A 21,845-nucleotide genomic window follows, 5' to 3' on the forward strand; every position below is an offset into this window, starting at 1 on the left:
ATAGGCAAATATTTACAGGCAATAAATGCTGTGTGGGGTAATTAACTAGTGTTTCATATGGTAACAAACCAAAACACGACATTTTCAGTAATAACTAAACCCAGGAAAATTAAAACTCAGTTCCCTTATTCTTCTCACACCTAGCAGCTTATTTTTTAGCTAATTAAAAAGTGGCAAATCCAGAAATGGGAGAATGAAGAAATTTTTCTCCCACAGTACATAATGAATCTGTGGCTTTTACTGCCACAATAAGCTGGGGATTCCAAATCCAGCGAGGCTGACAGGGTGTGGGTGTTTCTGTGGACAGTGAGAATGGCCAGAGCTATAATGGTTACGAATGATGTGAATTTTGGAAGAGGGCAGACCTCCAGCTGTGGCTGCAAACCAATCTTTATTAGGGATTAGGAAAAGAGCTATGGTGACAGCCAGGTTATCTGCTTACAAGGGAGCTGCACATACTTTCCACCTTCCACCCGTTGCTGAAGGGACTGTCTGCAATAACTCTGTGTTGGAGCTGGTTCAATTTTTTCCGTCTTCAATTTTTGTGAGCTAATCCCAGCTCAGCCACTCACACAAGCCACATTCACCCATGTGTGCAATGCCTGAGCACTTGGAACATCAGCCTTACTTAGCAGAAAAAACCCCAACCATCCTTTTCTTCCCAAACAAGGCATGCAAAGAATAAACAGCATTCCTTAGCTCCAGAGCACGCTGCCTAAGGAATAGAGCTGGGGACAAGATGCAGGGGAAAAAAAAAAACCAACCGTGCAAGATGTCTAAAAGTGTCTGTCATAAATAAAACTAATTAATAGGCCTCTGAGCAAATGCAAAGGCCAAGAGGCAAAGAACATAAACACTGCTGCAAGAGATCAGCGTGCTGTTCCCTGCAAAGCATCACAGGCACCGCTCCTTGCGCAATCGATACAAAAGTGATTGTGGCTCCAAAAGAGGAACAGAAGACAAAGGAAAAACTGACTGCTCCTAAAGAAACAAAGGGACTGCCCAACTTAAAACACAGTTTTTCCTTTATTTATGCTAAAATACTATAACTACAAGCCAATAAATGAAAGGGGGGTGGGGGGGGAAGTCAGAATCAGTATAAAAAATACTAGCACTTATCAAAAACACAGCAGGAAACTGTTTCTTCCAGCCATCTCCTCAATAATTCATGCCCAATATACAGAAGCCAAGCTTGGGAACACACAGTGCCAAAACAGTCAAGGGAACTGTTTCTCCCATCACCCAGATGCAAAGCACAACTCCAAAATAGAGGCACTGGCCAAAAGCACTGTACTTAAACCCCAGTTCTGACAAATAACACCAAAACGTGTCTGGAGGAGCTCAGCTGTACAGCAAGCATGGTCCAGGAGGTTGGGTAGGATCCTCCATCCCACAGGATAGCCCTGGGCACCCAAAAATGCCCTTTGCAGGAGCCAAGCACCCTGTGCCTGCCCAACCAGCCAGCTGTGTTCCACTCCAAAAGCACCAGCTCTGTTTTTATCTTATTGCCAGCTTCCAAGGGAATACAGTAGGTGATATAAATAGAGTTGTAAGGACGAAAAAAGGGTTTGACTTCAACTGGGGATGAACCTCAAGGGCTCCACACACAGGGCCATGGAGGCCCAGGCAATGCCCCCATCTGTAACATATGGCACAGACAATTTGTGGGCAGCCCTGGTGAGGAGGGAGAGCAGGGCAGGGCCAGGACCAGTGGGGACACGTGGGGACCAGCCAGCCCTTTTGCCACCATCTCCACTTGATGTTCCCAAGGGAGGGAACGTGCTCCAGCACTGATAGTGTTGGCTGTGTGAGGTCAGGAAAGACAAAATCAAAGATATTTAATAAACAGATGGAGAAGCGTCAAGAAAGGCAAAATGAGAAGTAGATGAACACAGGCCAGAGTCAGGTATGACTTCCACACCATCCTGGATGAACTACAGCTGAAACAAGGGCCATTTAGAGCCCCCATTATTTACTTTCTACTTGTTCTGAGCCACAAGCTCTGGTGTAACATATTCGAGCTCCTTTCTGAAACTACAGAGGCTACAAACCCACTTTTTCCTGTGACTCCTTCGGGGCCCGTGTCCTTCCCCTGTGCTCAAACACCAGACGGGCCCTGCCTAGGCCTGTTCAGCCTTGAGAAGAGACAACTGAGAGGGCTCCTCATCAATGTCTGCCAGTGTCTGCAGGAAGGGTGCCAAGAAGATGAGCCAGGCTCTGCTCAGTGGTGCCAAGCAATAGGACAAGTGACAACTGGGCACAAAGTGACGCACAGGAGGTTCCACCTGAAAAGGAGGAAAAACTTTCCTGTGCAGTGACTGCACACAGGAACAGCTTGTCCAGAGGGGCTGTGGAGTCTCCCTCACTGGAAACATTCCAGAATCACCTGAACACAACCCTGCACCATGTGCTCTGGGATCACAGAATCATAGAATGATTTTATGGTTTTGGCTGGAAGGGCATTTTGAAGATCACCCAGTTCCAACCCTTGCCACTAGACCAGGAGCCCCTTCCAGCCTGGCTTTGGACACTTCCAGGGATGGGGCCGCCACTTTCTCTGGGTGACCTGTGGTTGTGACTGCGATTTAGCAGCTGTTTCTGTGCTTGTTTGTGCCCCCACGTCGCTTTCTGTGTTTGTTTGTGTCCCCACATCGCCGTGTCCGTACCAGGCCCGTCCCGCCGCTCTCCGCCAGGGGCCGCCCCGCTCCGCCCGCCGCCGGGTTCCTCCGGGCCGCCAGGGGGCGCCGCGCGGCGGAAGCGCGGGGCCGCTTCCGCCGGTCGCGGCTGAGTCACTGGGCCGCGCCGCCTGCCGCTGCCCAGCGCCGCCCGTCCTGCCGAGCCCCGGCCCCGCGGCCCCCGTCCCGCCGCCGCCATGCCGCTGGAGAACCTGGAGGAGGAGGGGCTGCCCAAGAACCCCGACCTCCGCATCGCCCAGCTCCGCTTCCTGCTCAGCCTGCGGCCCCGCGCGCCCGACCCCGCCGCGCGCGACGAGCTGATGGCGGCGGTGCGGCTGCACAGTGAGTGGGGCCCGGGGGAAGGCTCTGTGTGTGTGTGGGGGGGGTTTGTCTGTCTGTCTGTCTGTCCGCCGGCCCCGGCTCCCACCGTGTGTCTGTGGAGCAGCCGTGTGACCGTCCGTGCTCATCGATCTGGTTATGTACACGTTCCCCCTCAGTCCGGCGTCGCTCTGACTCCCCCGTGGCAGGCCAAGGGCCCCGTGCCCAGCTCCGAGCGCTCTTCGGTCCTGCTGGGACTGCCAGAGCTGGGAGCTGAGCACTGCGGGCTGCTGTGCTCACAGCGGGATAAAGAGAATCACAGAACATCCTGAGCTGGAAGGGACCCACAAGGATCATCAAAGTCCAGCTCTTGGTCCTGCCCAGGATGCTCTACTCTGCCTGAGAGCATTGCCCAAGTGCTCTATGAGCTCTGCCCTGGGGAGCCTGTTCATTGCCCGACCACCCTCTGGGGCAGGAACCTTCTCCTGATATCCAACTGAAACCTTCCCTGACACAGCTCCATGCTGTTTACTCAGGCCCTGTCAGGGGTTTCCAGAATGCAGAGGTCAGCACCTGACCCTCCACTTTGTCTCATGAGGAAGTTTTAGATAACTTTGAGATCTCCCCTCAGTCTTCTCTAGGCTGAACACACCACATTCCCTCAGCTTCTCCTTATGCATCCCCTCCAGACCCTTCATTATCTTCATGTCCCTCCTTTGGATGCCTTTTAACAGTTTGAGGTCTTTCTGGTATTTTGGTGCCCAAAACTGCCCCCAGAACTCGAAGTGAGGCCACCCCAGTGCAAGGTAGAGAAAGTGCAAATGAGGTCAGTGAAAGGAAGGCCTGCAGAAGCAGGGGCTGTGCTGTGTCTGGATTCAGCAGGTAGCTGGTCACACAAGGACATCTCTGGCATTGACAGTCCTGTTGTCCTTTTAGGAACAAACACACTCTTGTGCAGCAGTGAACAGCAGAACCCTTCCTGCTTCTCTTTCAGACATGGCTCCATACTACGAAGCCCTGTGCAAGTCTCTTGAGTGGCAGATGGACACAGATCTGCTGAACAAAATGAAGAAAGCCAATGAGGAGGAGCTGAAACGTCTTGACAACGAATTAGAGGATGCAGAAAAGATCTTGGGGGAGAGCGAAATCCGGGATGCAATGATGGCCAAGGCTGAGTACCTGTGCAGGATTGGGGACAAGGTTGGTGACAGCAGAGGCTTTATGGACTCCTAGAAAACACTGCATGGGAACCCTGCTAGCTGGGCGGGTCCCAGTGAGCACTGGGGGACTTGCAGAGCATTTTCTCTATGGCACAGCTCACACATGGCTGGCAGGTAGGGGAGGGTCTTAACTGAAGTGTAAATTATCTAGAACAAAACAGTCCTTGAAAGAAAAGTTTTTTCTTGGCAACGAGAAAAGTTTGCAGACACCATTATTTACTTTCCTTACACCTTTAGACTTTTCCAAGCTATTTAGAATTAGCTGAATTTCAAGTTACAGAGTAGATTTTCATAGTCTTTCGCTTTTAAAGATACATGAGGAACAGCTTTTCTAACTTGATTTAAACTTGGATACATTAAGATTATTCAGAATGCATAATGTCTAAGTCACAACTACCAGTGGGAGACAGCACATGTTCTTACAACAGGTATTTTGTGAATGTTCTGGGTGCTTTTAACATTCTTACAGTAGCAAATTCTGTTTTGCCAGGAGGGAGCTCTGACTGCATTCCGAAAGACTTACGACAAAACTGTGGCCTTGGGACATCGCCTGGATATCGTGTTCTATCTGCTCAGGATTGGTTTGTTTTACATGGACAATGACCTCATCACTAGGAACATTGAAAAGGCAAAAAGGTACTGCTGGGGTTGTCTGAGTGCACTAAAGCATTTTTGAAACAAGCTGTAAAAAAAGAAATGGAAGAGAAATACTTTTTTGTCCAGAAATGACTGGGACTGGTTGTGAGAAAGAGTCAGAGTGATGGGTGGGTGTTACTTTGTTTTAGAACACTTCCTGCGCCTGGATTTTTTTTATGGGGGCAAGAGAAAGGTTAAGATTTTGTGGTGTCTCTTTTCTAGCAGCTGGCTCAATTTGTGAGCTGGCTCAGATCCTTGTCCAGCTCCCACTCCCACTTGGGGTGTGACTACTCCCAGTGGCACCGAGCTGGCTTTGTAAAGAGGGAGCTTTTCCTCTCAAAGCAAGAGTGGCATGGTGTGTTTTGGTGCCACTGGTAGCTTCAGTGTCTCTGTGCTCCCAATGTTTTGAACCTCAGCATTTCCTGTACAAAGCTGTGGTTCCAGTCTCTGCTGCTGCCATGAGACACCAAGGCAGAGGAGGTTCCCACTTCCCTTGTTCCTTGGGCAGGGTTATTTTGTGTTGCCTTCTCAGCAATTTTGTCTCATCCCTGCCCTTCTTACAGCCACACCAGTTTTGTGCACATCCTTAAAAAGAGGCAACCTGAGTCTTTTTGTCTATGCTGCAGCTTTGATTTTAGCAGCAAAGGCAGTGGAAATCTGTTGCCACAGTCCAGGCTGACAGTAATATTTACCCACACATCCACAGAGAATGTTGTCACAGCTGAAGAGGCTGTAAACTTTTCCTTTCAGCTGAAACTTGCACTGTGTAAAAGCCTCTGGCCTCTCCTGTCCCAAGGAAGCCACTTTCCTACACCAACAGGTGTACAAAGCCTGGGCTGTTTCAGCAAGCTCTAACATAAACCAAGTTATTACCTCTCTAATCTCATGGTATCAGTTGATTTGTACTTGTTTCATATAACTTATTACATGACACATTTGCATAAGTAAATATTCTTTGTTCTATTTTAAGTCTAATAGAAGAAGGAGGAGACTGGGACAGAAGAAACCGTCTCAAGGTGTACCAGGGCCTTTACTGTGTAGCCATTAGGGACTTCAAACAAGCAGCAGAGCTGTTCCTTGATACAGTTTCCACGTTTACCTCCTATGAACTGATGGATTACAAAACCTTTGTCACATACACTGTCTATGTCAGCATGATTGCCCTGGACAGGCCTGACCTGAGGGAGAAGGTAAGGAGACCATGTGGAAGCACTGCTGCAAACTGACAGAGCCTTGACCTGTTCATCTCGAGGCTGAAGGGGATGGTGGTTAAAGATGTGTGTTTGTTTCAGGTGATTAAAGGAGCAGAGATCCTGGAGGCCTTGCACAGTTTGCCAGCTGTACGGCAGTATCTGTTCTCTCTCTATGAATGTCGATATGCAGCCTTTTTCCAGTCCCTAGGTAAGGCTGGCTTGTGTACCTCAACACTGCTTCAGATCATACACAACTTTTGTGGAGTAGCTACAGTCTAAAACTAGAGCTATGTGCAGAAAAAACAAACTGTAGAGATTTTTTTAACAGTAACCTAAAATTTTCTGCTTTGTTTTTTCAACCAAAGACAAATTTCTCATCCAATGAGTCTTGTGAAAGATCGTATCTGATTATGTGAAAAAGCACTTTGAAAATGGCTATGAACCACCATCTTAAGAGCCAGATCAGGAAAGATTTGGAAGCTTTCTGTGAGAGAATACAAAAAAATGAGATATTTAGAAAAAGCAAGGAAGAACTCTTGATTTTGTGGAAGACTAGGCCTGATGAGACTGAGTTAAAGGGCAGCATCTTCCTATTGCCAGCCTCATCCCAAGCTGAGAACCGATGCTGTCAGGAAAAAAAAAATCACTTCAGTGCTTGGAAATCCTTGTAACTAATTTAAGAGCTAGTAGCAGAAAATCCATGTTGTGTCCTTCCACAGTGTGGGTAACAATGTTTCTTCAAGGAGTTACATACCGAGTCTGCTTGTTACCCAGCTCTGCAGGCAGCAGGTGCAGCTCTTGCCTTCAGCAAGGTGGTCTCTCCCCCCTGAAAGAAGGGTGCTGTGCATTTTTACAGGCTCCCATTAGCTCTGCCACAATATTGTTTGCATGCTCTTACACTCCTGGTTGCAGAACTGATAGAGATGACATGAATTTACTTCTCTTAGTGCAGAATCCCTTTCATATCCTGAGGAGTGCAAGAGTACAACATAGTTATGGTCACACTTACTAACTGGTGCCGTGTGTTTTATTTACTAAATAAACATTAACTAAAATATGACATTTCTTAGAAGTTACTGACTTCTTTATTTTGCTCCTTTCTTTTCGTTTTCAGCTATTGTAGAGCAAGAGATGAAGAAAGACTGGCTGTTTGCACCTCACTACCGATACTACGTACGGGAAATGCGGATCCACGCCTACAGCCAGCTCCTCGAGTCCTACCGCTCCCTGACGTTAGGGTACATGGCAGAAGCCTTTGGAGTCAGTGTAGAATTCATAGATCAGTAAGTTCTTGGCCTTTTCCAGTTCACAGACATCTCCCTTTGTACCTTTTAAATATTTATGGTGATCTTATTGTGAGTAAAAATCTTTGTTCACTTGTATTCTAAATATGCCAAGTTATGTTTCTATGGAAGAGTGTGAGAAACTGGTATTGTATTAATTACTTTATTGTTCTTTATATTGCTCTATTTATTGACTTCAATGTGCTATGGAACTGTAGATTTTAGACAGCTTAGTTCACAGCTGTGCAAAAACTGAGCTGTTCCAACTTTGGAGATCTGCACATTTTTTGTACTCTGCCAGTCTCCCTCTCTCATTTTGCTTGGTTTCTGTTATGTGGACAGGATCTGATGTTTTTCACTTAAATCAAACAACTGCTGTCCCAATTTGAAATTATTTTCTAGAATAAAACCAGCAGTTTTAGATTATGATAAGAACTAAGTGGTGAGTGAAGTGAGAAACTGACTTTTACTCTGTGTACATGAAGCACATTATTTTCAAATGCCTTCACAAGAGTTATTCTTGTTTCAGAGAGGTTTCAGATTTTCTAACATAGAAAACTTAAAGAAATATGAAAGTGCTTTAAATATTCAGAAATTAGTGTTTCAAGATAAACCAAATACCATTTAATTCAAAACTAATTTTTTAAAAGTCATACTAATGCTTATGTTTCCTGTAATTTATTATGAGTTGTAACTTACTCTTGAACACAGGAATATTTTCTTCTACCATGAGTTCTGTAGACCACCAGTTGATTAAACAAAACAATAATAATAAAATTTAAAAAAAATTAAATATTATTGAGATACTTTTCTAATTAATTGACTGGCATGAAGATATTTACCTCAGGATAAATTCCAAATAGCCACTCTGCATTACTGCTGCTTTTGGATTTGAAGAGTAGTTGATACAAAGCTCAGTGATAAGTTTCACTAACTCAAGTGCAACACTTTGGCCTGAGGAGAAAGAACTAAGAGGTTTTGTGTTCAGGTCACTAAAAGGATTATTTTTGGGTGCAATGTCCAAGCCTTAATAAGATGAGGATGCATAAGACACCTGATGAAGATCCATAGGCTGTTGCTTCAGAAATACAGTGTGGTATAACAGCAGTTTCAGTGCTCTTAGGTCTACAAGTCCCTGGTGAAACAGGATTTAACTAACTTTTTTTTCTTTATTTAGGGAGCTTTCAAGATTTATTGCAGCTGGGCGATTGCACTGCAAAATAGACAAAGTAAATGAGATTGTAGAAACGAACAGGTATGTAACAATCCTGGAAGTTGTTTTTAACAGTCCAGTTGAATTCTATATATTTTGATGACATTTACTACAGAAATGTTTAATGCTTTGGTATAAATCATGTTCTCAGTTCTAACCTCCTGTTTTTTCCTCCCATAATTCCTAGGCCTGATAGCAAGAATTGGCAGTATCAAGAAACCATCAAGAAAGGAGATTTGCTGCTAAACAGAATTCAGAAACTTTCCCGAGTAATTAATATGTAATTTTTTTAATGCAAGGGAATGCAAAATTTAGATGTTTAAAACATTTTGGAAGTAACCTATAAATATATTGCATAACTTGGTATACTGTAGGGAAAAAAATAACTAGCAAGAAAGGTAGTGTTTTTACTTTCCATTTCATTATGTACACACTGTTCTGTTCTGGTGTATGGAACCCAGTTCATTTATTAAATGTATGATACCGTTGGTGATCTCTTGTAATGGACTTTGTTCCTTTCCTTGCCTGTATACCCAGTGTTCCATGCTGAACAGCAAAGCAGGCTCACAGCCTGTGAACACAGAGAGCTCATGGCCACTTCATGCTTGCTGTTTTAAGATTTTCTTATTGGAATCAGGGGTGAAAATAATCAGTTGCATAATAGTAAAGTGGCTAAAAATTTTAGTGAAGAGTGCACCCTGTCCATACAGGAGGGAGTCTTGCAATGAAGTGATTACAGCTTAAGGGAGAAGGAATTAGGATGCAAGTGATTGGGGTGAAGCAGTGATGCAACCACAGAAACTACAGGACTAAAACTTTGGGAACAACTGGAACAGAAGTAGCCTCTCTCTTTAAACTATTTTTTTGCAAGCTGTTGAAAAGGAAGCCAGCGTGTGAGCAAAGCATTACATTTGTAATTATTGCCTGAGTTAGATCTGCAGATGTCAGTGATGGTGGGAGCTGTGTAGGGACTACTGCAGTCTGACAGGGCTGATCAGGTACTGCAGGGGTCACAGTTCCTTTCCTCCCAGCTGCTGAGGAGTGAATGTCTCACTAGGCTGCTGCCATGCTGCTGACACATGGTTCCTGCCTCCAGCAGCAGCTGCTTACCCTGCTGGCCTGCCTCGAGGGGTTTTCTCCCTCCTCCCAGAGAAGTCTGTGAGTGAGTTCTGTGAGCTTTTGATGCCACTGCATTTGGAACATTTACTGCCTGCATGCATTGCAGCTTCAGGGCTGGAAGGAACCCCAGCAGGTAGGTGTACCAGAGAGCAGTCCTAGCATTTGGAAACTACTGTGCCACAGACAGGACAGCTTGGAATTTCCCCTGCCCACCCCTCTCATTGCAAGGTCATAGAGGGTCTCCTGTCCTGGAATTGCTGCTGCCTGCCTGAGGTTGGACCCCTTGGTGCTGAGGGGCCATTCTATTCTCTGATGAACTTTTCTGAAACCCAAAATACAACCTCATGATTTTGGGGTTTTTTAGTACTTACTGGAAGCTGTTTTGGTTGTTTCCCCCTCCAAGCAGCAGCTATTTAGCCAGAGTTTAAAGATTTACATTTCAGATGTATTAATTAGTACTAATTAGTACTAATTAGAAGAACTAGTACTAATTAGAAGAAAATTCTGATCTTTCTTCAGAGTAATAAACAAGAACTCTAGTTTACCATGTGTTCAGCTCTGAGTCTCTGTTTTTTGTGTTCACACAGATATCATTTCCTATTAAGTTTTAATTGATAAAACCCAATATTCATATTTTTCAGACCTGCAATAACCTCTTGTTTTTCTCCATCTGTTCCATGCCAGATAAGTAGAGCTAGCTAGGAAGGCTTTAATCAGTCTGACTTTTGGGAATATCTCCACCTTCCATAAAGTGCAAGTGTGAAGCCTATCAGAAAACCATACTGTCTTCATGCCTTCACTGACTTGAGGAATTTCTGTTTGGTGCATAAATAAATTTTCCTTTCCAGCATATTTATACATGACATGGCCTTAATTACCTGCATCAAAGTTTCCATTCAGCATATGTATTGCCATGTATTTCTTTAACTGTAAACTAAAGGGAATAGAAACCTACTCAAGAAAAATCAGGCTAACAGAGGCTTCATGCATTCCAGAGAAATCTTGCTGCTCTCTTAGTGTAGGTAAGAGCAGCAGAAAAAAAATGGAAATCCCTACTCTGTGTGGAAAATAAAAGCATTGCTAAAGCATTGTTTTAGTGCTCTAAGATACTTGCAGAGCTATCAACCATTTTATCTTAACTGTGGCCATCATCCTGTGGGAGCCAAGCACTTCAGAATCTGGTGTTCTCTGCTCAGGTGGGTGAAAAATAATGTTCCAAATAAAAGTACACAATCCTACTACAGCAAAGACCCCCCCTTTAAAGAAGATCCCAACTTGCCTGCACATTTCCTGGTGCCAGCCTACATCCTGTAAAAGAGGATCCAGGGAGAGCTTGGAGATTTTCTGGACAAAGATTTTTGTGCCACAGCCTGGTAGGAAAGAGTCACAGCAATTTTAGCTGAACCTTTTAAGGCTTTGTGCATCAGTCAGCCTGCAGGCCATGCCTGACAGTGGCAGGATAAAATTCTGGGAAAGGTGAAAGGCAGCACCTCCTGAAGCCCACAGCTGGAGGCACACGGTTTAGCCAGTGTGGCTGTTCACATTGTTCTCCTGAAAAAGAAAAAAAAGCAATCTGATACACAGGTTTTCCAAAGAGCAGGAATGCTGAGGGGTCCAGGGTGGTCAGACCTTGAGCTGATCAAGGGCATAATTTTGTCTATTCTGTTGTTTTAAAATGCCTTCTTCCATCTCTATGTCAAATCAGAAGCATTAGAATTTCTACTTCCTGAAGTAATTTCAAGTTGATTTTTACTGTCCTGTGATCATGTTAGTTTTATATTCTGGTCTCATAGTTTCCCTTTATTTAACTCTAATTGTGAGCAGCACTCCAGACATAGGCCTTCATGCCTTGCTTTTGACACCTTTCCATGGATTTATAGTCCACATGCCAAAGTTGTACATTCTCTCTTGTAATTTAAGCTTGGGCAGTTCCTTGAGCTAATGCCATTCTCCAATTTCGCTTTGCAAGGCTGACTTGACCCTCTCTACAAGGTAGCCAGAACCAGACAGAGATTTCAAGCCACAGCTCGAACTTCTCTCTGCAATTCATTCCCTGCATTAATGGTGGGAAAGCAGGTGGGAAGGGCAGGAGATGGGGTGATTTAGGATTTGTTAGTAAAGCTCTGATAAAAAGCAGTGGAAATGTCATTTCTGTGCAGTTTCTGGCTCACCTGCCAACACCTCTGGTGCTTCTCTTGCTGAACACCGGGCTCCAGAGCTCAAGGTCCAGCCTTGCAGGCCTGGGACAGGGCACTGGCTTTAGGAAAAAGTCACCTGTCATGGACAGGAAAGGACTCAGGTGAAGGGACCTAAACTGCAAAATGGAGGACAAAAAACTCCCAGCACTGTCAGAGACCACCAAACCCAAGCAGCAACACAGTCCCTGCGGATGCTGAAGAAAACTTTTTTGTATCAATTTGGGCACAAATACCAACAGCAGCTATTTCTCATAGGCTTAGACAAAGCTTTTTAACTGCATTTCTCAGGCTGTTTTTCCTCCTTGGCAATAAAGTTTCAATCCACATTAGTTTGAACAAGTTCCTTAAAGGTTTTTGAAGTTTGTTGGGTCAGAAAAACCCCAAGCATATGCCACTTATCCATGACAAAGCTCCCATGCTGCTTGTTAGGAACGAATCCAGCGGCTAACACAGCTCTGAGCCAACGCACTGAAAAAAACATCCAGTCAAAATAAAAAGTCCCACGGTGGATCCTGCAAGCCACATGCATTTGATTATTTGTTGCAGCAGAACGTGATAATAATGCACCAACCGGAATTTGCATTTTAAAGAGCCAGGGCAAGCAAACCCTCCTTTGGGTTGCTTTGGTAGTCGGTGTAAACAAGGCGCCCACGGAGCGGCGCTCCGGCCTTCGCAGAGCCGGAGGGCAGGCGGCCAACTCCGCAGCCCTGATCCCGAGCTGCACAGCGCAGCCAGGGCCGGGCTGCAGCCTTTGAGCCCAACACTGCTCCGCCAGGAAGAGCAAACAGCTCCCAGGACGCATCTCCCCAGCTTTGATACTAAATGCAAAGGGCACTGACAAGATGTACAGATACACAAACCCTACACACAGGGAACCTCTGACCCTGGGCTTTCATTGCATGCATTGGCAGTTTCCTACATCACCAAGTTACTGTCCCAAATATAAACTGGAGTATTTTCCTATGAGGCAGTAACTGATGGGAGGGAAACTTTTCCACCCGGTTCAGGGACATCTGTGCTTACTGGGTTCCACTTCAGCACCTGGTCAGAACTATTTTTCATCACTAACTCCTTTAGTGAGTGGAGTCACCAGAAGAGAGAACCCAAGGAGCAGCTCTGCTCTGCCCCTGGCAGGGGGGCACTGGCACTGCACTGCACCAAATGCAGCAAAGGAAGGGGAGAGGGAGAATGTTCCAATTCCACAGAGCTCCGACAGCTCAGGGTTCCACAGGGTGAATGCACCTTTTTTCCCATTCTCAACCTTGCCAGTTTTAGAGGACACTGAACCCTGTATGAAATGCAGTAAAATGCAGAGTTATTCCTTCAGTGTTGGAGCAGTCAGAGTCATGAACCTGCCTGAACACGATGCCAAGCACAGAGCTCTGCACTCCCACGCGCTCCAGGCTGTGGTCACTGGTACAGCTCTGCAGAACCAGCTGCAGCGCCAGCAGCTCGTGCAGGATGGCACAGGTGGTAAAAATTGATACTGGGAAGAAAAAGGATTTGCAAGAAAGGAAGACAAAAAAAGAAATTAAAATACTCAGTAGCACAAAAAGTAAACGCAGAACTACTAAAGGTGCTTTTTATAAAAAGACAAAGAAGAACTTGCCTGTTGTCTGAACCCTGTTTGTACCTTGCAGCATTTATCCTAAATATTAAGAAAAACTTGTTTTAAGAGGGGAAAAAACCCAAACCAAAACAAAATAGACAGAATAAAGGAAGCTTTGCCACAGATGTCACTCTGAAGTCCTGTCCCAGTAACAGGAGCTTTACTGGTTTTACAAACTGCTCTGAAATCGCCCACGACACACGAGTCCAGAGTCACGTGCAGAGAAAAGCTCTGCAGGAGTGTTTAACCTGCTGAATCCACACACTGGAACTTCAAACTGTGAAAACACAGAAGATACTTTTTAGGAGGAAAAAAAATCCAGGAAACATGACGACTCAACCACATCTGGGGCTGTAAAGGCTGCTGCTCATTATTCTGATTAGAAAATAATATTAAGTGTGAACCCTAAGTAACAGAAGATCCTTTGCACAGAAGGAAAATGCTGCAGAAGTGACAAAGGCACTGCTCAAAACCAGGTACCAGCCCCCTGTAGGATGGGAAGCTCTGAACCTCCAGGGCCGACTCACGATGCTGAGGGACAGTGACAGAATTTGACCACATCCAATTCTCTGAAATTAGTTCACATAGGCACCAATACAGATAATGTTTTCCTTTAATAGCGAAGGATTTTATAATGAAGCAGAAACATATAATATATTCCATGCAACCAACCTCATTTATTGAAAAGTCCTAATTTTATTGCCTTGTTTAGTAACATGTTTGTTCAACAAACTAATCTTTTTCATGAAGCAAAGCACAAGTTTTTCTTATAAATAGTATAAATTATTTTATTTACAGAAACTTGTTACAAAACAAATAGACTATATATTTATTTTTCTTTTAAATATCCAAAGTAATTTTTCTATCCCATGACATTTGTTCATGTACTATACAGCAGCCAACACAGAGTTCAGCTGATCAGATGCTCTTGATTATGTATACAAATTATCAAACTATTCACACATTTTACACAGGAGATTGCTTTTAGAACCAGGCTCAACACCGAGCAAGATGCTTCCAAGGCCTACATTCACATTGACATTATGTAGTGCTCATTTCAAAATTATCTTTAAAACATAAAATATCTCGCACAAAAGGTAAAAATGATTATTTTCTGCTGAACAGTGAAACATTTAAGAATCTTTCTAAGCCCAATTCCCTCCTCCAGGACAGAATGAGTAAAAGACGAGAGATTCCTTGGCAAGAGAACTCTTACAGGAAGACAACTGCCTTAGAAATGTCATTTGGAAATCACATCTTTATTTTTTTCATGGTTTTAAGAGGTACTTACTAGGGGTTTTTTCTTTGTTTTGGAATACCAACAATTTGGAACATTTTCTAAATTATTTGACTAACGAATATTGCTCCCCCCCTTCCCAAAATAAGACAATTAAATAAACTGCTGGTTAAAACCATATTTCAAACCCTTGGCATTATACTAAATATGAGTTATCAATGGGATTGTTCCAACAGAAGGTATTCAAATTAAAAGATTTTACAAAAGCTACCAGCATAATTTGCTTTCTTTTGTGTACCCATCTCATTAATTTCAGATATATAGATATATGCATGTGTGTGTATATACACACACACACACATATATATTATATATAGGTGGAAAAAGCAAGCTCCAAAATTTCAACTGAACATTCAAGTCTTTTAAGGAGAAGCTGTCTAAACAGTCCAAGCTTAAAACTAGTTATATCAGGCACTTTCAGTTTTTCCGTTAGTTTTAAACCACATGGGACCCACACGGATGCGCACGCACACACACGCACACGAACACTAAAAAAAGAGAAGCAGTGTGTCACTTAGCTATGGATCTGCTGGGAGTCAGGCAACTGAGAAGCAATCAATGCCACATCAACCACGAGGGCTCTGGGCTCGGCCATCCTCGGCGTGGATCCACCCACTCCCAGGACAGGGAAAAGGGACACAGCTTTCACAAAACGGAGGCATCCCTTACATTGCAAAGTAGGCATGTTAACTATTGGCTTGGCAGTGAACCACTTCAAATTATAAAAAGGTATTTGCTTTTTTTTTTTTAATTAATTAATAAATAAATACTAGATGATCTCAATTGTACCAAAACTGGATATAAGAAAAAAAGACCTGTGCAAAAATACATATTTAAATATGTACAATCAATTAACAAAATATGTCTTCTGAAATAGGGATACTTCAATATTTATAATAGAACAAGAAATTCCAAAATAAAGATACAAAAGTATGTTTTTTTTCTTGTATAATTCTTTGTTCATCATTGCAGCAATTTTTTAGGTTAAGAAAACTGCAGGAGTCATAACGAGAAGTTGGAAAGACTATAAAAACTGTATCTCTTAAATTAATACCAAAATCTGTCTAGAAACAACCCAGCCACTGCAAATTCAATTTTGCAAGGAAAATTAATTTTAAGCTTCCTTAATTATTTACAGCAAGAGCTATGTGACAATAAAAGCTTCAGGAACAATGTTCTGCTTACAACCAAGATCTAGAACATAATATTTAGAGCAGGTCTAGGGCAGGCAGAATTTATGCTCGGACTCTTTGCTCCAGTGGCTCAAGCCCACATGGTGCAGGTGGCTGCACCCACTGGCTCTGGAGGAGCAGCCATCAGGAATTCACTTTGTACACATCTGCATGCTACTGAAGGAGCACAAATTTGCCATTTTGCTTTCAGATCAACAGAACCTTAAAAACCAGAGGACAGTTCAATCACAAACTCGCCAGCGCCCAATCTTATCAAATTTCTGTTTCCTTTACCTTTGTTTCTACCAAGAGTCAAATTGCACTTGTGACTGATGCTATCCTGAAGTGGAAGCTCTGCCCCAGGGACTTTCATCAGAGCATGGATTTCTCTCCAAACGTGCAGGATTTATTACACTTGGATTTCTTTTTGTAGCATTTCACTTTGGTTCCTTTTATTAAACCAATTGCATTTCTAACAATCCTTTCAACAGGGCATCCTATTAAATACGAATCCTTTTTGTTCCTGAAAAGTTGTCTACTTTTTTTTTTTTTTTTAAAGTTTGCATAATAAGTCTCTAGTACATTGCTTTCTCAGTGTGATCTTTTGTATCAATTCAAAGCTAAAGTGTCTGCATAGAGGCTTCTTGTTGTTTTGCTGTATAACAATGATTTCATAGGAAGTTCAGGAGAAACTGAAAGCATTGTTAGGTAAACAACTAAGCAACTGCTACTCAGAGTGGCTTTGGATTCCCTGATGTACTTACTACTTGCCACCAGAACGGGGAGAAGGCTGGGCTACGTGAACAGCTGGACAGGCTCAGATTGTCTCTTCTCAGCAATAGCTGATGCCCCTTTAAGGCAGAAAATAAAAATCTTCTTTGTTAGGATTTCATCTTCCTTTGCTTTGCCCCCTTAATAAAGTTTAGTCAGTTTTGAGCCTTTACCTGATGTTTAAAAACTTAACAAAAACATCCAGATGAGTCAAACCATAATACAATGAGCCCTTTGGCGGAATTAATTTTTGAGGTGTTTTAAGCAAGACAAAATACTTCATAAAAATTGGCTGGGTTATACAAAACTGTAAAGCCCCCCATGCTCATAAAGCCTGGGTGGGCCTGGGATGACTGTGATGCACAAACCAGTGCTTCACAGTGAACTCTGCTGTCAAATTGGCATTTATTCCAGAATTTTGACTAAAACCAAAAAAATCTTACTGAGTGGTAGAAGACATCACACATCAAGAATTTTGTTACACAAACAAGGCAGAAAGAAACTGACTTTTATGGTTGTTAAAAAAGATTTAAATATTTTAAAAACTCATTTTTAAAAGGGCTGATTTTATCTGCTGGAAGAGGAAGACAAATCCAGCCTAATTTCATCAATACAGTTCTTCTTTTAAAAAAAACAAAGGCCTGTGGTATACAGTATAGGTCAATAAATAGGTTCTTTGGGCATAGAGTTTTAGAGGTTATTTGCCTTTGTCTGTTTGATATTTTTGGAATTTTTTAAGAACAAAATTAACTTTTCTTCCACAATAAAATCTCATTCAAAAGAATAGAAAATAGGTTTTGTATCACACAAATACGGCATTTTTATACTTGTTTTCTGAGCAGTGGCCTCAAACAAGTTTTTCTGGTTTTGTTGGGTTTGTTTTGTTTTAAACTCCTGATAGCTTCTTATCCCAAATTACCTGCAAAAGGCTGGGCAAAACAGACTATTTTTTGAATTGTGCTATTTTTTATATTCCATTAAAGGAACATTGCTATAAAAAACACTAAAGCCATATTCCCTTCTTGAGGGCTTCTTTCCATTGTGCCTCACACATTTTTCCCCTTGTCACGGGGTCCTCTCCATTGAGGGTGTCTGTCTGGTTAGCTATCACCTACAAAAGACACCATCAGTATAAAAATAAGTCCACAGTAATGTTTATTTCCCCCCAGAAAACATTCGTTTGCCCAGCCAAACTATGTCAAATAGTGGCAAGATGATGTACTCCTGTAAGGAAAATCTCACAGATTTGTAGCAAACAGTCCAGACCACTGTTAACACTGATAAGAGCAATTATGTGGCTGAACTTCATCCAGTGTCCATTTCTAGTATATTCACTGCTACAGACATGGCTTCAGGGAAATTCCTTGTTTAAGTGACAGTCCAGTAGATTTCCACACCTGAGGACCATGGGAAGTGGGGAAAACTCAAGGCATCTTGGAGTCCAGAAATCCAGATGGAGGTTTTGCTTGTAGTGAAAACTGTCCAGTTTGTTTCTCACCTCGGTGCCTTCAGCTATCAGGGACGGGCCTTCGGCTTGGGGGCAAGAAAAGAGAGAACCATCAGTGCAGGCGCTGAAAACAAACTAATTTTGTGGCTAACAAGAGCAAATTTGAGGGAAAATCTCAGGCACAAAGCAACCTTGATAACCTGAGGTTGGTCTCTCTGAGACTTGAAAATCCTCAGCTAAACCTCTTCCAAGCTGTAATGGTTTCAAGCATGCTTTCCTTCTTAGTTCACTCAAATCATATTTCTTTTTTACTTATATTGCATAGTTGAAATAGTAATTATTAGGTAAGTCCAAAAATAAATTCAGCCATCTGAAGGCTTTTTTTCTTAAGTAAACACACAAAAAGGTGAAAATCTTCCTCTGTGGCTGAAACTGAAAATTAAGAAACCACTCTCAAAAAGTTCTTACCGACCTCCTGGCTCTCCAGCTACAGTGATTTCAGTTTTTAGCAGCAGAGAAAACAAAGTTTCTTGGATTTTTGATCCTGAATGCACTACTTTTCCAGCGAGATTTGTTTAAAAAAAAATCAAAACCCCAAACTAATTTTTAAAATGAGATCTTACATACTCATGAGATCTGCTTCCTTTATAGCATATCTATTTGCCTTACCCACTAAAAAGGTTTATTATCTGATTTATTACATTTAATCTCATTATTACTAAGAAGTTAGTCAATGACATCTTGGGATAATAGGCTTATTTTATCACAGTATCACAGTTCTGTTATCAGCATCATTATGTTCCACTTTGTAGAATGTTTATTCCTGACACAGAAACAAGGAGTCAGGCTGAGGCACACAGCTCAGTTCCATGGCAGGCTGGCAAGATTCTTTTTTAAAATTATGGTTTAAAAATAAGAGGAATTAATTTTATCTGAAAGCAATTCACAGGCAACAGCATCTAAGGAATTTGAAATATTCCATTTAAGGTTTTTCTTTCCTAAAGTAAAGGTTTTTTATTTAGAACATTTATAAAAGTCTTGAATAAATGTACCATAAAAACACTCAAAATGAGTACTGGACAAAAAGAACTACCTTTTACTCGAGCAGGACCTGGAACTGGCTATCTATTTAATATTAAAGAGAAGACATGAATTATAAGCATGTGAGAAGGCATTTCATGCTGGCTTAGTTTGAGACAAGATTTCCTACCTGATGAAACAGAGAATTGTTCATCAGTCCTTGCGTCCCTGGGATTGCACCAGTGTGTTTTGCATGAACATTGTTCACCGATGTCAATTTGGCAACTTTGTTTGATTTGCTGCTGCTGCTGTTGATGCTGCTTGAACCAGGTGAGCACTTTCTTTTCTTTCCTATTAATTTGTCAAGGGAAGTATGTGAATGTGAAAAACTGCTGTGTGAATTTACAGTCAGCTCACTGGACTGATGAACAAAGGGCCCTAAGGAGAGCGTGGAGTCGCTGCTGTTCATCATCACACTCATTCTCTTTATGGATTCTGCAGGGCTCCCAGTTGGAGGACCCCTCCCTGATTGGTCATGTTTGAGGCTAACAGAGTTAGCTTTGCTAGTCATACAGTTGAGGCCAACGCTGTGGGACGAAGCTGTCACTGAGGGATGATAGGAGGTCCCAGAGTTTCCAGAGTTAACCACACAGTTTTTTCTAAAGGACTCTGTGGAATGAGAAGGTGCGAGCAGTGCGGAACTGTTTTTACGCTTCTTTCCTGAGCCGCCGCTGCTACTGACGCTGCCGGTGCTGTTACAGGTGCCACTGCCAGCAGGAGATTCCTTAGGTTTAAAAGATTTGCTGGATTTCATTTTCTGAGGTTTGCTGGCCATAGGTGAAGGTACAGAGGAAAGCACTGTAGGTGTTGAAGGGGAAGAAGACACTTGTCTTGATTGCATACTGCAGACGGGATCCACGGCGCCCAGAGCAGCGGGGTTGGCGTTGAGTGTTGTCCCGTGGGATGGTACCGATTTGCTGCTCAGGGACACGCAGGAAGGAGACACCAACGCTGGCGATGACATAACCGTGGTGGGCAAGAGGAACCCTGCTGCACTGACACCGTGCTGAGAAGCAGGCAGCAGGTTTGTCCGATGTGGGGCACGGACTGATGCTGTGGTACTGGATGCTGGAGGAATTTTCCTACAGGTGAACAAAAAAACAAAGATAAAACCCCACATAGTCACATTCTTCAGACTAATACCCACATATCCTAATAATGCTACCTTAAAATGATTGTATCTTGGGGTTGATTAATGCCTCTGATTATGTTAAACTGATAGTTAATTGTTGCAAAAAATCTAAAGCACAGACCATTAACCTTCAGTCTGAACACAAGATTACTTTCTTTAACTAGAATCACAAGGTTCCATGTACTCCTACAACCACCAAGAAGAATCAGAACTCTTTCACTTCTACTCACTTCCACATCTGCGAATTAAGATGCTTCTCCAACATGAAGTCAAGTGCACATCGAATATGGTTCCACCGCTTGTCAAAGACGTAATAACCTCTTCCAATTTGCTGACTACCAAATGTGCAAAACTGAAAAGACATGATTTTTATTGGTGTTTTCTACTTTCAGTGACAACTCTCTGAATAACAATTTGTTTATGATAAATATGCTTTTAGATGTTTAAGTAGAAGATAAAAAAAATAAATTAAGAGTTTTTATGTCTATGGTCCAACAACAATTTTAAATTTTTGGCCTTGGTATATAGAGATAATTTTCTTGTCTTCTGATACTCCCATACTTAATTGAAGAAGTCAAATTTGATTTTAATCAAATCCTTTGATTAAACAGAGAAGGTTAGCAGTATGTCTGTTTATGTATAAACATTATACACAGGGACACATATTTATGTAACATCTACTTCTGAGGATCTACCAGCTACCAACTAGAAGTCTGTTTCTGAAAGGAATATAATTTGACATCCAGGGCAATAAATTTGATTTTAGTTATACTAACTAACCTTTGTTAAAATTTAAATATTAAAATACCTTACTGCTATCTTTAACATGATGTTGGTAACTTGAGTAAAAAATGTACGTGGGTGTGGACAGGAGAGTCCAATAAGAAAATTGCACCAAAAAGACACTGTTTACTTATTCCAAAACCACAGCCCTTTAGAGCAGTTAGCAATTTCAACTTTAGTATTCTGGCATTTTGTTTTCTTTTAGACTGGGGAAGTGAGCTATGAACACATTTTTTTAGCATGTTTATTTTGCAACTAGTTAAACCTTCTCTGCCTACTAGGCCACAAAATAATTTTCTCAAAATATAGGGAGGGGGAAAAAAAGGAAAAAATAAAGAAAAAAAGTATCACACACCTCACAGAAAACCACCCCTAAAACCCCAAAGTAACTTGTTTACACAATTAGAGGCAGAGACAGACTGAGGTTAACTTTGCAAACGTACAGCGGCTGGTTGAGGATGATGACCTGAATAATGACAATCCAGTTTTTCAACAGGCTCTTCTTTTTCATCACATTCTCCCTCATCACTGGATAACCGAGATGCTGGCTCAGCTGCAGGCAAGGGAGGGTGTGGGGACTCGTGGACAGAAGGAGACTCGCTGGGGGCATTTCCACTGTGCTGGGCTGGACAGCCTGGAGGCCTGGCAAGGCAAGCAGTAACCAGGTGTTATTGAACCCAGTACAGTTAAAAATTCCAC

General features: G+C 42.6%; 2 protein-coding genes across 9 annotated transcripts in view; one reads left to right on the plus strand and one right to left on the minus strand.

The window, feature by feature from the left end:
* Positions 1 to 2,763: 2,763 nt before the first annotated feature.
* On the plus strand, positions 2,764 to 9,031 carry PSMD6 (proteasome 26S subunit, non-ATPase 6). The gene is made up of 8 exons (XM_071439434.1): positions 2,764 to 3,017; positions 3,988 to 4,193; positions 4,704 to 4,849; positions 5,820 to 6,039; positions 6,142 to 6,250; positions 7,157 to 7,325; positions 8,503 to 8,580; positions 8,726 to 9,031. Exons 1-8 carry the CDS (start codon positions 2,873 to 2,875, stop codon positions 8,820 to 8,822), a joined length of 1,170 nt encoding a protein of 389 aa, XP_071295535.1. The 5' UTR covers positions 2,764 to 2,872; the 3' UTR covers positions 8,823 to 9,031.
* Positions 9,032 to 14,059: 5,028 nt separating this feature from the next.
* Positions 14,060 to 21,845, minus strand: part of ATXN7 (ataxin 7) — an 87,040-nt gene continuing 79,254 nt past the window's right edge. For all 8 annotated transcript variants that reach the window (XM_071439438.1, XM_071439439.1, XM_071439437.1 and 5 more), the window contains 4 exons: positions 21,590 to 21,788; positions 20,594 to 20,715; positions 19,362 to 20,313; positions 14,060 to 18,237 (listed from right to left, as the gene is read on the minus strand). In XM_071439438.1, the coding sequence (XP_071295539.1) occupies positions 18,220 to 18,237; positions 19,362 to 20,313; positions 20,594 to 20,715; positions 21,590 to 21,788 (1,291 nt within the window). In that variant the 3' untranslated portion in view covers positions 14,060 to 18,219. The remainder of the gene's footprint in view (positions 18,238 to 19,361; positions 20,314 to 20,593; positions 20,716 to 21,589; positions 21,789 to 21,845) is intronic.

Source organism: Agelaius tricolor, unplaced genomic scaffold (assembly GCF_023055355.1).
Source record: "Agelaius tricolor isolate 1412-34295 unplaced genomic scaffold, bAgeTri1.0.p SCAF_14, whole genome shotgun sequence".
NCBI lineage: Eukaryota > Metazoa > Chordata > Aves > Passeriformes > Icteridae > Agelaius > Agelaius tricolor.